General features: G+C 29.8%; 5 protein-coding genes across 5 annotated transcripts; all 5 read right to left on the reverse strand.

The window, feature by feature from the left end:
- Nucleotides 1-77: 77 nt before the first annotated feature.
- Nucleotides 78-1169, reverse strand: LOC110616639 (hevamine-A). The gene has a single exon (XM_021759072.2). It carries the CDS (start codon nt 1092-1094, stop codon nt 204-206), a length of 891 nt encoding a protein of 296 aa, XP_021614764.1. The 5' UTR covers nt 1095-1169; the 3' UTR covers nt 78-203.
- A 1072-nt stretch (nt 1170-2241) lies between these two features.
- LOC110618119 (acidic endochitinase) lies at nt 2242-3255 on the reverse strand. The gene has a single exon (XM_021761173.2). It carries the CDS (start codon nt 3250-3252, stop codon nt 2359-2361), a length of 894 nt encoding a protein of 297 aa, XP_021616865.1. The 5' UTR covers nt 3253-3255; the 3' UTR covers nt 2242-2358.
- A 4534-nt stretch (nt 3256-7789) lies between these two features.
- On the reverse strand, nt 7790-8803 carry LOC110616733 (acidic endochitinase). Its single transcript, XM_021759210.2, has one exon. The coding sequence runs from the start codon at nt 8786-8788 to the stop codon at nt 7901-7903; it is 888 nt and encodes a 295-aa protein (XP_021614902.1). The 5' UTR covers nt 8789-8803; the 3' UTR covers nt 7790-7900.
- A 2182-nt stretch (nt 8804-10985) lies between these two features.
- Nucleotides 10986-13144, reverse strand: LOC110617261 (hevamine-A). Its single transcript, XM_021759935.2, has 2 exons — nt 13017-13144; nt 10986-12105 (listed from the first exon to the last, which is right to left on the reverse strand). Exon 2 carries the CDS (start codon nt 12055-12057, stop codon nt 11158-11160), a length of 900 nt encoding a protein of 299 aa, XP_021615627.1. The 5' UTR covers nt 12058-12105; nt 13017-13144; the 3' UTR covers nt 10986-11157.
- Nucleotides 12708-15371, reverse strand: LOC110617260 (putative pentatricopeptide repeat-containing protein At3g49142). Its single transcript, XM_021759934.2, has one exon. The coding sequence runs from the start codon at nt 15369-15371 to the stop codon at nt 13335-13337; it is 2037 nt and encodes a 678-aa protein (XP_021615626.1). The 3' UTR covers nt 12708-13334.
- Between the last annotated feature and the right edge of the window lie 43 nt (nt 15372-15414).

Consider the following 15414-nt stretch of genomic DNA (forward strand, 5'->3'; position numbering starts at 1 on the left):
AAAGTTATTTGAAGCTTGTGATGGTTATATAATTGAATTCCTCATCATTAAAAAAGAATTAGAAAAAGGAAATGGTATAGGAAAAAGACACGAGCACGAAATTTATTGAATTTGTCGAGCAAATTCTTTAATGGTTACATCGTTTTCATATTGTTTGCTTTAAGACGACAACTTAGAACAAGTGAAGCAATTTTTCATGCATTTCACACGCTTCTCAGAACTGAAGAACTATATCCATTCTTATCATCCCAGAACTTTGACCAGAGCATGATACCTCCATACTTAGGTGACTTCTTTATTTCTGGAAGAATTTGAGAAGTCAGCACATTCGGTGGAACGTACCCGCTTCCGGCTGCCTCAGGAGCTGCCGGCAACCCAAGGAATATTCTCCCCGCATTTACTGATGTGGTCCATCGATTCCACGAGTTAACAATGTTGTTAATGTTACCTGAGCTATATTGGCATGGAGGATTATTATAAAACTGAACCCAGACATAGTCAAAAAGACCTGTGTTAAGGGCAGTTCCTAAGTTACTGTCAGGAAATGGACATTGAGGAGCTGCAGCCAAATACACCTTCTTGCCTGGCTTGCTGTATGCTGATAAGTAGCGTGCAAGATCCTCCCAGTACAGCGTCGAACCCTGCTCTATGTCAAAATCAATACCATCCAATACAGCATCACCTAAGGGACGTGAAGACGATTTCCCACCCAAGAAATTATTCCACAAATAGTCTGCTACATTTCTTGCATCAGCTTGAGAGGCCAAGGTGTAGCTCCCAATGCCACCGCCAAGAGAAAGCAGCACCTTAATTCCTTGCTTTTGGCAACTCTTGATGCCGTTGCTGACGGTGGTGCAACCATTAGTAGCTGGGTTGCAATGACCGGCAAGATTGATTTCAGGGGTTTGACCATTGCCAAATTTGTTGAGGAAGGCTATGTTCACATAGGAATATTTCCCAGTGGCACAAGTTTCTGCTAGAGTTCCTTCATTGCCGTTTTGGCCCCAGTATATGGCAATCCCACCGGCATAGGAGGGTATAAACAGTGAGATTAGCAGGAGAGGGAGAAGAACGGCTAGGGGTTTTGTGGACATTATTGCCAAGCAAATGAACACTAGTTATTGGTTCTATGCGCTATGGTGCAGATGGATTGTCCAGGTCCATTATATAGAGTAGTATGGGAAAATTAAATAAAAGTATCACCGACCAAAACCCAAAAAAATAAATGCAAAAAATAGGCAATGGACTGAGTTGTGATTCCTTTTGATAGCTTTAGCTGACTTAGATTATTTGCTTTGAGAAAAATAGCAACGCAAATTGTCAATTTGAAATTAATGGTGATGTAATGCGCAATTAGATTGTGGATATGTGTGGAACCACGAAGACAGGGTTTGATTTGCTTGACATTGGCGTTGACCAATAGGAGTTGTAATGATTATCTTAACACCGCCAAGCAATAGGTTTCGACTTTTCTACAAAGGAATCAGGATGGAGGATGACTTGCTGGTCAAGACATGATATTTGAAATTTAGTGGCCGACTAGTTTAAATTTATTATAAATTTTAAAAATATTGTAAAAAAAATTATCAAAAAATTGAATTTATATAAATTTATAATGTAAAACGATAATGGTGTATATAAAATTTTACATATTTATATTATACAATTTCAGTTTGAATAAAATTGAATGAGAGAATATTATTTAACAAAGAGTTAAAATTGAGAGGTTTACTGAAAATATTATTAATTTAAAATAATGAATGATAGTTGGTGGAATTGATTTCTATCGAGAAATATTCAACTTATATTTACTGAGTTGTACGCCGAGTCAAATTTGTTCCAACGGAGCTTAAGCTCATATCCACCAGCTCTAATAAACAGAACTTGCCAATGATAACAAGTTTAAGTAACCAAGTAAACCTTCACGTATGAAATCCCAAAGTCAGGTCCAAAGGTTGAATTTTCCCCCGCTGATTTAGGAGTGGGACTAGATATTGGACCAATTCAATCAAGACTTTGTAGTGCTTAATCAGCCTTCGCTCTTTCTTTTTGTTTTTGTTTTTTAGTTTATCGAAATAGTATATATTTTTTAATTATGAGATCAGAAGAAATTATTTAATTGTAGAACATAATTTTAAGATTTGAATTAGTAATGTAAATTGATTCTACAATGTTTTCCTGTAATCCAAAGTATTAGAATGCCACTTGAAAAAGAAAAGCTAAAGAGAAATTAAACCACTTGGAAGATATAATGGATTATTTATATTTTATTAATCCATTTCATTATTAGATAATTCTATATGCATATGATTTAAGTAGGACATATGATCATGTCTTATTGGCTAATTAATAACTTAATCACACTGCATCCTTTATAGCTGAACTATATCCATTATCGTAGAACTTGTTCCAGAGCATCACTCCTCCATACTTGGGGGAACTCTTGATAACTGGAAGAACCTGATCAATAAGCACATTGGACGGTATGTATCCACCACTAGGGGCTGCCCCCACTGCTGCGGGAAGTCCCATAAACACGTGGCCCGCTGGGACAGTTATCCATTCATTCCATGCCCTCAAGAGATTGTCAACATCATCACCGTTATATTGACATGGAGGATTGTTATAGAATTGAACCCACAAGTAATCGAATAGGCCAGTGTGAATTGCCTTGTCTAGATAATAATCAGGGAATGGACACTGAGGAGCTGCCGACAAGTATACCTTATTACTTTCTTGGCTAAACTCACTAAGGGCCTTGGCAAGATCATCCCAGTATTGGCCTGAACCGCTCTCAATATCAAAATCAATACCATCCAAAATGGCATCTCCTAGTGGACGTGAATCGGACGTCCCACCAAGGAAGTTGTTCCAAAGATAATCAGCGACTTGGTTTGCATCATCAGCCGATGAAAGAGAGTAGCTGCCTACATCTCCTCCAAGGGACAGTAGGACTTTGATGCCCCGACTTTGGCAAGCTGTAATATCAATGCTTAAACCAGTACAACCATAAGATGTAGGATCACAATGGCCTGCTAGGTTCAACATAGGAGTTTGGCCATTCCCAAAAGTAGACAAGAAAGCTATGTTCACGTATTGATAATTTCCCGAGGCACAAGTTTCGGCCAAGGTGCCTTCATTGCCATTTTGGCCCCAGTAGATGGCAATACCTCCTCCAGAAGAGGGCTCCCATAAGGCAATATCTAAAAGGGAGACAAGTAGGGAGAGAGGCTGTGAATAGTGGTAGGCCATCCTTGATCGATGTCTCCACAATGGCGGAGTGGAAGCCAATTTATAGTTGAGCCCTGTCCTGTCCTGTGCCTTTCAAACGTACCATTTTGGGAAATTGTGTTAATAATTATTGAAATTAAATCATAATAAATTTCAATTTTGGCTTTCTATTCTGGGTCCTCTATTGTTTAAATTTTTTTATTGTTATAATAATATAACTAAAAACAATGGTTTAAAATATTTATATATTTTAACTTTATTACGATTAATAAACTAAATTTATAAGAAATTAGAAAAAATATTATTGAAACATATCATCATCCCCATATCTTGTGATAAAGAAATTACAATCTAATAATTTAATATTATAACAATTATCTATTGAATTATCATCCACGTTAAACATATTATAATCATTATTTTTAATAATCCTTTTCTGAATGATCTAATATTAATTTGGATGTGTAATTTAATAATTCTCAAAAATTTTAATAGTAAATCAATTCACTGAAAAAATTTCAATGTTTTCATCATTTTATATTTTAATTTAGATGTTTAACCTAACGTTTGATTTTAGTGTAATTTTAATAATTTTTAAAATTAAAATTAAAATTAAAAATAAATAATTAATTATTAAATATATAATTTATACCTTCAAAATAAATTTTATTTTACAATAATAATTATAAATATTTTATAACAAATATATTATTTAATCTAAGATAGTTGTTTATATAAAATAATCAAAAATAATATTTTTATTATAAAATCTTTATAAAATTTATCTATTATTAAAAAAGCAGTTGTTAAATTACTATTATTTTTATAATTAAATATATTAATTAATTATAATTAAATATGAATTAATAATTTATATTAAAAAATAAAATATTATATGTGACGTGTCTTTTATATTCTAATATTTTAATTTTTAAAAATTAACTAAAATTATATCAAAATATAATGTTAAGTTAATATTTATTCAAAATTTAAATATTTGAATTAAAATGTAAAATGATATAAATATTAACATTTTTTCAATTAATTAACTTTAATATTATTGTGTGTATATATATTTTCACAAATAATTTATTTTAATTTTTAATAATATTTAATAAAATTATGTACTATTTTCATATTATATATAATTAAAATTAAATTTAAAATTTATGATTTTAGTTAATATTTGATATTTAATTTATATTAAAATACTTAATATTTAATATAATTCATAATTAAATTTATACGATATATGTTCTTTAATAATTCTTTAAATTACATAATAATTGAAAGTATTATTTTAAAATATGCAATAAAATATTATAAATTAATTATTAAAGTAAACTTAACTAATTAGTTAATAATTATTAAAAGCAATATCTAACTAAATAATATATAGTTTATTTTTTATATTTAATAGATAACAAAGATTTTTAATTCTTACTATATTAAGTAGCCATAAATTTTTACTAGAATTATGAATTTCTATTTTTAATCATTTTCTTTTTTGTAAAAAGGATTAAAAAACAGGAAAAGTGATTTATAAAATATTTTAACTTTAGATATTTTAATTAATAATTTCACAAAATATTTTAGTAAAAATTCATATTTAAAACGTTAATGGCGACATAAAATATTTTAATTGTGTTTGCTGTTTTTTGTTTTGGATAAATTACTGGAACTTGCAATTTGGTACTGCTCTTTTAATATTAAATAATTTTATCTTTAAATTTTTATTTTATTAATAAAATATTTTTTCTTAAATTTATTACTATTAATAGTTAATTAAAAAAATTAACTTAAATTAAATGAATTACATTAATTTTTATTGAATCTAAATGAATTACATTAAATAAATATTAAGCTTAATATGATTAAATTATTAAAATTAAATGGATCAATAATATTTAAATGATTAAACTGTGATAGTCTTAACAATGAAGCTTTAAGGAAAGAGTATTTTATAAACAACATTTTAAAAAATAAAAATAATTTTTTATTAAAATATTAGAGACTTAATTATAAAATTTATTATATTTTAAATATCGTAAATTTTTTTTTTGTGTTTTAATAAATATATTCCAAATTATAAAAATTAACTAATATATTCTAAACTAATAAGATATATTTATTTATATTAATTTAATATAATTAATAATTATTAAAAACATTTAAAATTTATCAATTTTAATAATTATATCATAAACTTTCTTTTTAATAAATATATCCCAAATTAATATTTTAATTTCATTTAATTGTTAATTTTAATTTAATTTATTGATAATTTGGGACGATATACGTTGATCCGATAATTTGTATTTTAATTTTTTTATATAGACAAATATAATTTTTATATAGTTATAAGTTATAAAGGTTGTAATAACATTAATTCTAGTAAATTAAAAATAATGATTCTCTTAATTTAAAAAAATTAATTATATTTATTATATTTACTTTGATTATGTTGTAAGACAATAATCTTAATTGATAAATTTAAAATAGATAAATTTATTAGATAATATATAAAATATAGTTATAAATTAAAATTTCATTATAATTTTTTATTAATTAGATGATGGTTTACTTTTAATTTTATTAAAATAGATATAATAAATATAATTAATTTTCAGATAATGATGATTCTTAATTTACTGATAGTATTATTAGTATAATACTTATAACTGATAATTGCGTAAAATATTATATTTATTGATGTAAAAAATAATAAAAAAAATTATTGACCATTAAAAATATGTTATTTAAAATAATAAGTAAGTCGAATTAAAATTAAAATTTAAATAAATTAAAAATTAATTTGGAATATATTTATTAAAAATATTGACGGTATACTTATTGATAAAATTTGAAATTTTTTTATAATTATATATTTAGATTATATTAAAATATTAATTTTTTATATTAATTAAAATAATAATATAATATTTATGAACGGTCAAATTTAATAATAGAGTATAAATAAATTTAAATTATTAGTTGAAAATACATGTGTTAAAACATAAATAATTTTAAAATTTTTTTACTATTATTCCAATATCATATTATAAATTATCTTTTATCACCAAGTATTGGGAGTCATCGGGAAATTTTCAAACATGTATTGCAAATCATCAATTAGATTCTGAAAATAATAAATTTTATAATGTTGTACTTAATATAACATTTACTTAGATTTTTTTCATTATTAGATTATTTACAAATTTAAAATTTTATTTTTATGTTAATTAAAAATTCATATGATAAAATTAATAAAAATAAAATAAATATTAATAAAATTTTAAATATTTTACATTACTAACAGGTAAAATAAATTATAGTTAAAAGCTATTATTGTAATATCATAAATTCTTTGTTCAATATATTATTTGTTAGATTAATATTTTATAAAAACCAGATTTTTAATTTAATTTTCCAAAGTTCTTATATTCAAATAATTTTTATAAGAAATAATTTAAAATCTTTAGAAATTAGAAATAAAATTTTTAATTTAAAGTGTTTTACTCTTTTCTTAATATTGTTTTTAATCAATGACAAAATTAATTAGAATTAAACTTTAAATAAAATTAAGAATTTTAAAATATATTAATAAATTGTAAAACTTAAATAAAATATATTCTTGGTATAACAAACTGCAATTTAAATAAGAAGCTAATCTAACTAAATAAATCCAATTAAAAGTTTTTAAGTATTAATAATTTTAATCAATTAAAATAAAGAAAAAAAAAAAAACTAAACCATAGGCATTTTGAGCATTCTCATTATTTCCTCTCCCATTCCCATAGAGCTGCATGCCTGCATATTACATTTTGTGGTCTGGGCTTCATTTCTGTATTCTTTTGGGTTGGGCCTCAGGTGGCCTTTTCTTTTTAACCTCTTATGTTTTTTTCCTTTTTTAAAAAATGGGTATTGGAGATCGGAGATTTGGGAGTAGAATTTGAGATCTCTTATATTTATTCAGATACACTTACCACCACGCTAAGCTTATGAGTCAGTCTAATCTCTTTTGTTTATAATTGAACTTTGAGGCCTCATTAATGAATTTATCTCACCTTCAATAATAATAATAAATAAATAAATAAATAAAAACCTGACTTCAAATAGATAAATTTTATGTGGATCATAAAATGGACATATAAAAGTGCTATGGTAATTAAAAAAAAAAAACAGTGTTGTTTATATTTATGTGTATCTATTATTTTTTAAAAAAATAATAAACTCTATATAATTAATTAGGAAAAATATGGACAAATGAGTTTAGCTTAATAAGTCGTGTAAAGCCATCAATATTGAAAAATCTCAATGAGCCATCTTAGTCCAACAAAAAACTCTGCCGTTTTATCGGAAATAAACACTGCTTGAGCTTGTTGCCTACTTCAATGGCATAGGCTCTCTTCTCTTGAGTATATTCAAAATACAAGGAAAGTTCAATGGAAAGGAATATTAGAATAAGTTGATGAATGATGCAGGCATGGTGAGTGAAAATCCAATTCCTGGATTAAGTGTTAGAATGTCACTTGAAAAACTCAAGAGAGAAAGAAAAAGAAATTAAACCACTTGGAACATTTCATTATTCAGTTTTGTTATATAATTCTATATAGATATAAATTAAGTAGTGCATATGATCATGTTTTATTGGCTAATTATAACTTAATCACACTGCACTCTTTATAGATGAGCTATATCCATTGTCATAAAACTTGCTCCACAGCATCACTCCTCCATACTTGGAGGAACTCTTGATAGATGGAAGAACTTGAGAAGTCAACACATCGGCCGGGATGAATCCACCACTAGGGGCTGCTTCTTCTGCCGCAGGAAGTCCCAAAAACACTTGGCTCGCTTGGACTGTGCTCCACTGATTCCATGCACTCAAGAGATTGTCAGCACTCCCGCTGTATTGACATTGAGGATTGTTATAGAATTGGACCCACACGTAATCGAAATGGCCAGTGTTAATTGCGTTGCTTAGATGAGCATCAGGGAATGGACATTGTGGAGCCGCTGACAAGTATACCTTTCTTTGTTGGCTAAACCCATTAAGGGCCTTAGCAAGATCATCCCAGAATTGGTCTGAACCTCCCTCAATATCAAAATCAATACCATCCAAAACGGCATTTCCTAGTGGACGTGAATCGGACGTCCCACCAAGGAAGTTATTCCAAAGATAATTAGCGACTTGGTTTGCATCATCCGCCGATGAAAGAGAGTAGCTACCTGCACCTCCTCCAAGGGACAGTAGGACTTTGATGCCCTGACCTTGGCAAGCTGCAATATCAGAGCTCAAACCAGTGCAACCATTAGAACTAGGATTACAATGACCTGCTAGGTTCAGCACTGGAGTTTGGCCATTCCCAAAAGTAGACAAGAAAGCTATGTTCACGTATTGATAATTTCCCGAGGCACAAGTTTCGGCCAAGGTGCCTTCATTGCCATTTTGGCCCCAGTAGATGGCAATACCTGCCCCAGTAGATGGCTTGCATAAGGTAAGAACTAAAAGGGAGAGAAGTAGGGAGAAACGGTAGGCCATTTTGTTGGACATGTCTCAACAATGGCGGAGGGGATGCCAATTTATAGCTGTGGCCTGTGCCTAATTTCAAACGTATCAATTGGGAAATTGAGTTAATAATTATTAAAATTAAATCATAATAAATTTGATTTTTTTTTTAAAATTTAAAAAGGATTTCCCCTGGACCATGTGATGTGAGTGTCCAAAGGGGTAAAGTATAAATGGCTGGCCAATGTGTAAGCAGAAAATGAAAAGTAGCATGTGGGTAGAAAATAAATTCCAACAGGTCTTTGCCGGGAAATAGCTGTGTAGTTTCCAGTTGTCTACACATCCTATTTTTAGTCATTGTTTCACATGCAAAATTTATTACGACAAACAAACAATATTAAGAATACACTAATTCTTAATCATAATAATTTCAAAAATTTAATATACTTTGATCGTAAAATCTACGCTATAAATAAAATAAAATAAAAAAAAAATATAATCTTTTATAATTCTCAAAAAGGCTGAAATTATAATGGACCAAAAGAGAAATCATTAATTCGATATTGACCAAAAAGAAAATTCAAAAAAAAAGAAAATTAAACATTGGAATTAACTAAAAATTCAATTTCCAGAATTAATTCAGATTTAATCTTAATTTTTTTTGTACTTGAAATAATTATGATTAGAAATTTTTGAGTCGCCCCTTGTCCGTTTACACAACTTAATTCTCTGGAAGTTTCCGTTCGGTATTGAAATTCAAAATATATTTTTCAGAAAAAAAAAAAAAAAAAACTTTGATCAAGAACAGGAAATGTGATCTAACAAGAATTAGAACATCAAATTTTAGTTGATTCATAGAGGGCATAGGCCCACTAAAAGGCCCAGTTGCAAGGAGAATCGTTCATCACCTTCATTTTGAAACAAATAAAAATAATAATAAATTTATTAATATTACAACTACCCTTACCTGCATGTCATTTATGAATTATTAAATGTTTAAGTTACCTTTATCTATACTACAATAAAAATAAAAAAGGAGAATAATGGAAAATTTTTAAAATATTTTTACTAATATTTGATAATTATAATATTTTTATTATTTAAAAATTTTTAATTTAATTATATTAGTATTTCTATTTAATTTCAAATTAATTGAGAATATTTTTTAACATTTAAATTATATTTGATTAAGTGACTTTTTTATTTAAATTTAAATTTATTAATAAGATTTTTATTATTTTTATTATTTTTATTTTAAATAAATTTCTTATTTTAACTTCAAATTTTAAAATTTTTAATGGATATAATTTTATTGTGATTTTTAATTCAAATGCAATTATAGATTTGAATTTAAAAAAATATTACAATAAGATTTATATGTAAATTATTTTAGTTAATTTTTTATTATAATTAACATTGTTAAAAAACTTAAAATAGTCTAAAAAATGAAGGTTTTTAATTTTTATAAACGTAAACTTAACTTTTTTTTAAAAAAATAAATAGATTTTAATATTAAATTAAGTAATAATTATAATATTTAAAAATTAATTTTTTAATATTTTAAATTTACAATTATTACTAAATAATAAATTTAATAGAAAATAATTATTATTTATTTAAATGTGATTGAATTCTCATAAATTAATAATTAATAAAATTCAATTAAATACAAATTCATTTTAAACAAATAAACAATTCTATAATTTGTTTTTTAGACGAGTTTAATCAAATAAGTTAATTTTACGTTACTTTAATTAAATTAAAGTAAAGTTAAATTAAAATAAATTTAATAGCAAATAATTTTATTTTATAAAAAAAATAAAAATTAAAGTAATTATATTTAAATATTCATTTTAAACAAATAAACAATTCTATAATTTATTTTATTGTTTACAAAAAATTTTTAAATTAATTATAATTTTACGTTATTTTATATTAATACTTATATTTTTATCAATTTTATTTTTTATTCTTTATAATACCAATAATTATTTAAAATTTATTTTATATAAAAATATAATAAATATAAATACATATAATAAGTATTAACAAGCATCTTAATTGATACTAATCACTTCTATATTTTGTTAAGAGAAATTATAATTAAAGAAAGATAGACATTTTGTTGTTCAAAAATTAATTTTAAAGAAGTGAAAAAAAACCCATCACTTATATTACAAACCCAAAAAATTAACCTCAATATATATTCTTATTCTAAAAAAAAAAAAAAAAAACTTTAATGAGCATAAATTATAATATATATTAATTTAAACATATCACAATTACATACGTAAGCCAGTTAAGGGAAAAACTTAAAAAAACAATTAACCTCTAATCAGAAAATCATGAAATGAAAGGAGACATACGTTTCACTTTATTATCAAAACATATCTAATACCCAGTTTCCTTAAACATCATACGCTTGGCTTAATGGATGAACTATACCCACTCTCATCGTCGTAAAACTTGGACCAAAGCATTACTCCTCCATACTTCGGCGACCTCTTAATCACCGGAAGGATTTCAGAAGTCAACACATCAGGAGGAATATACCCACTTCCGGCAGCATCCGGAGCCGCCGGTAACCCCAAAAATATTTTCCTTGCCTTTACTGACGTAATCCATCGGTTCCAAGAATTTATGAGGTTGGTGGCATTCCCTGAACTATATTGACAAGGTGCATTATTATAGAATTGCACCCAAACGTAGTCAAAGAGCCCTGTGTTAAGGGCAGTCCCAAGAAACCTGTCAGGGAATGGGCATTGAGGAGCTGCTGTTAGATACACCTTTCTTCTTCCTCGCTTGCTGTAACCCAACAAATAACGAGCAAGATCTTCCCAGTGTTGCGTTGAGCCAAGCTCTATGTCAAAGTCAATGCCGTCCAATACTGCATCGCCTAGGGGACGAGAAGATGAATGTCCACCCAAGAAGTTGCTCCACAGATAACGTGCTACTCGCTTGGCATCCTTTCGAGAAGCTATGGAGTAGTTTCCGACGCCACCGCCAATGGAGAGCATCACCTTAATTCCTAACTCTTGGCAATGCTTAATTTCACTGGCAAGAATGATGCAACCATTGGTTGCTGGATTGCAATGCCCTGCAAGGTTGATTTCGGGGGTTTGGCCATTGCCAAATTTGATGAGGAAGGCTATGTTTACGTAGGAATATCTGCCGGTGTCGCATGTTTGGTTGAGGGTTCCCTCGAAGCCGTTTTGGCCCCAGTAGATGGCGATTCCACCGGCTTCAATGATCCTTACCAGCGTCAGTGTTGCTAGGCAGACGTATAAGGGTGCGACTTGAAATTTTGTGCCCATTTTTGCTGGCTCTTACGTACCTTTGCTTCTCTATGTCAAGCTCTGCCCCTTTACATATACATACAATGCACAGGATGTTCACAGGCCAGATGCAATTTTATATTTTTGATGCGAGAGATGCAAAATTAATAAACAAAGATGTTGAATAAACATATTAATTTCAATCAACAATCCTTAAGAAAAAAGTATAATAATAAATAAGTAAATAAATAAAAAAAAGCTACAGAAACTGACCTTAGAAAACAGAAACTATGTCCAAAATTTATATTATACTCAGTAAAACAGTGTACTTTATGCTCATAAAATTTCAATTACACTTTAAAATGTGAAAAAAATATATTTACGTAAAAGTGAAAAAGAAAGTATTTAATGTACAAGTACTAAATAATTTCTCCGATTATGCCTTACTAGGTTCCTGGATTTCATAAAATTAAGAAACCATTTTAAGTTGAAGAAAGGCTTGAATAACTTAGATATTTTCTACAATAAGTTATCATTGGATGATCAACTAGAACTAATTATGTAACAAGTTTGAACATTTCCAATTTGATTTAAGTTAATTGTGAAGTGCAGGCCTATTCAGTTAAACAGCTTAAAGAATTTAGTACTAGAAGATGGATGTTGATGTGGAACTAAGCATGGGCTGGCTCTGATAGAAGACTTTGATTTTACGGCTTAAATAATGCACTACAGTATTAATATTATTTGCTCAAGCACGTCTTAAGCAAAAGAACATGACAAATTTTCAATGCTAATCCATTATTATCTATATAATCTTATTTAATTTCTATAATCCATTGAAGTCAACCATTTGGGTGCACATGGAGTCCCACCACTGCGCCTTGCTTCATGGGCCGGGAAGCGAGCGTTGACCCAAGCCTCAAATTGACGTATGACTCAACAAAGAGCTGATTTAGAATTGAAATCAGACTTCACAGAGAAATTAGAATCGAACTTACAAGGCTCTTGTTGCGACAGGTGAATGGATTGGCGAGTACTAGCATTTGAACCAAATGGATTTGATTTGGTCCCAGACTTTTATCAGACTTGCTATACTTGGGCAAAGTGGACAAGATGCATGACCAAATAAACAGAGTCCATCATCTTCTTTTCTTTCCTCTTCCTTTTTGCTTCTACCTCTGTCCCATTGGGCTTCTGTTAAACATGAGGAAGCGGTGATGAGCAAAAACAATCTTGGATATTCCTAAGCTTCATGCATCTCTTGATTGACACAGTAGTTATAGCGGCATATCAAATTTTGCAAGTGCTTAAATCAATCACCAATAGTCACCACAAGAGCAAGCTCCATCATGAAAATGGTGAAAACGATGAGTATCGCGGATGACAATTTCACGTTTAGTAATCTTGGATATAAGCTTGGCTGCAACATGGCAGTCTCCACAAACACGAAGATTCTTGGTAACTCTAATTGGAGTGCCAGGTTTGGTGTTTATAATAGCAAAGGCAATAGCTAACTTCTCACTATGAACTGCTAAATGGCATTCCTTATCCTCCTCTTCTACATCATGAAGGGCAGAGCCACTCTCAGGCATATAACCAAACTCTTTCATTTTCCCCACTAATACATCCAGCTCCTCGTAGATCTCCTTTGACAGTGGATGGAACTGGTCACCAGCAAGAAAGGTGTGAACTTGATCATTCAGCTCGACATTGCTAATACCAGGTATTTTCCTCAGTCCTTTTTTCTGCAGGATTGATCTGATGGCTGCAACATCTTGCCATCTTCCAGCCTTTGCATAAATGTTGGACAACAACACATAATAACCTGACTGCTCAGGAACTAATTGGAAAAGTTGATCAGCAGCCAGAAGCCCAATATCCATGTTGGAATAAATCCGACAAGCACTCAACAAAGCCCCCCAAACTCTTTCATTAGGTTCCAGAGGCATCTCTCTGATAATATCATAGGCTTCATCTATATTTCCAGCACGTCCTAGTAGATCTACCATGCAAGCAAAGTGTTCTAGCCTTGGAATTATCCCATATTCAGACATCAGATTAAAGATGTATCGCCCCTTATCTAATAATCCTGCATGACTGCAGGCTGCTAAAACAGAAACAAAAGCAATAGAATCTGGTCTCAAACCTGACTCCTGCATTTTTGAAAATACTGCCACAGCATCACGACCCTGGCCGCACATCCCGTAAGCAGATATCATAGAAGTCCATGACACAATGTCTCGAAACTGCATTTGATCAAACACTGCCCTTGCGTCCTTCAAACATCCACATTTTGCATACATATCAATCAGTGCATTCTCCAAAAGTAAATTTGGAAGGAGCCTCTTCCTCTTAGCATATTCATGAATTCGCCTTCCTTGTGTCACAGCTGAAAGATCTCCACAAGCAGGGAGAACACTGACAATAGAGACTACATCAGATTCAATGCCATTTGCTTCCATCTGCAAATATAGGTCCACTGCTTCTTTAGGCATTGTATTGTTCACATAAACAGCAATCATCACATTCCATGAAATTACACTCGTCTTTGCCAGCTTCAAAAACATTTCTTTCACATACAAAACATTATCAGAGGATGTGTTTCCTGCAGCTGGCAAGAGGCTAGCCATTGTGCAGGCATTAGGTTTTAACTTTGACCCCTCCATTTCCCTACAAAGCTCCAATGCTTCATTGAACCGTTCATTCTGTGCATACCCAGCAACCATTGAATTCCAAGAAACCACATCTCTACAAGGCATCTCATCAAACATTTGTCGAGCCTCCTTCAAACACTTACACTTCCCATACATGGCAACTAGTCCATTCCCAACAAATAGATTCGAGTCCATCCCGAATTTCAATATAGCACCATGAATTTGCAAACCGGCCCACAAATTATCAGACCCTGAAGATGCCTTTAAGATGCAAACGAAAGTGTACATATCGGGATCAAATCCTTGGCTAGACATGGTTTTATAAACGAAGAAAGCATCACGGTATAAATTGTTGTTAACATAGCTTCTAATCATGACATTAAAGAAAACGACGTTCTTGTCAGTAATTTCATCAAATATGTGGCGTGTTATCCCGGGTTCACCGCAAGCAGCATAAGCTCTCATCAACTTGATGCCAAGGGACGAGTTCCAGCGAAGATAATCATCAGTTAAAACCTTGCAGTGAAGTCTTTTGAGCGTCTTGATATCAGGGTATTGATCCAAAATGCTAGCACACAAGTCTTCAGTGAAAGCTGCAATTTGAGGGACAAATTCATGCTGTTGGATAGATGAACCAAAGATTTTTAGTTGTTTTGCAGTGGAAAAGTAGCGTGAAAGAGGAGCAGTGATCGCTTTCATGAACAGATTTTGATGGGGGTTTTGAAGTTTGAGGACTTAAACA

Source organism: Manihot esculenta, chromosome 6, assembly GCF_001659605.2.
Source record: "Manihot esculenta cultivar AM560-2 chromosome 6, M.esculenta_v8, whole genome shotgun sequence".
Classification (NCBI taxonomy): Eukaryota; Viridiplantae; Streptophyta; class Magnoliopsida; order Malpighiales; family Euphorbiaceae; genus Manihot; species Manihot esculenta.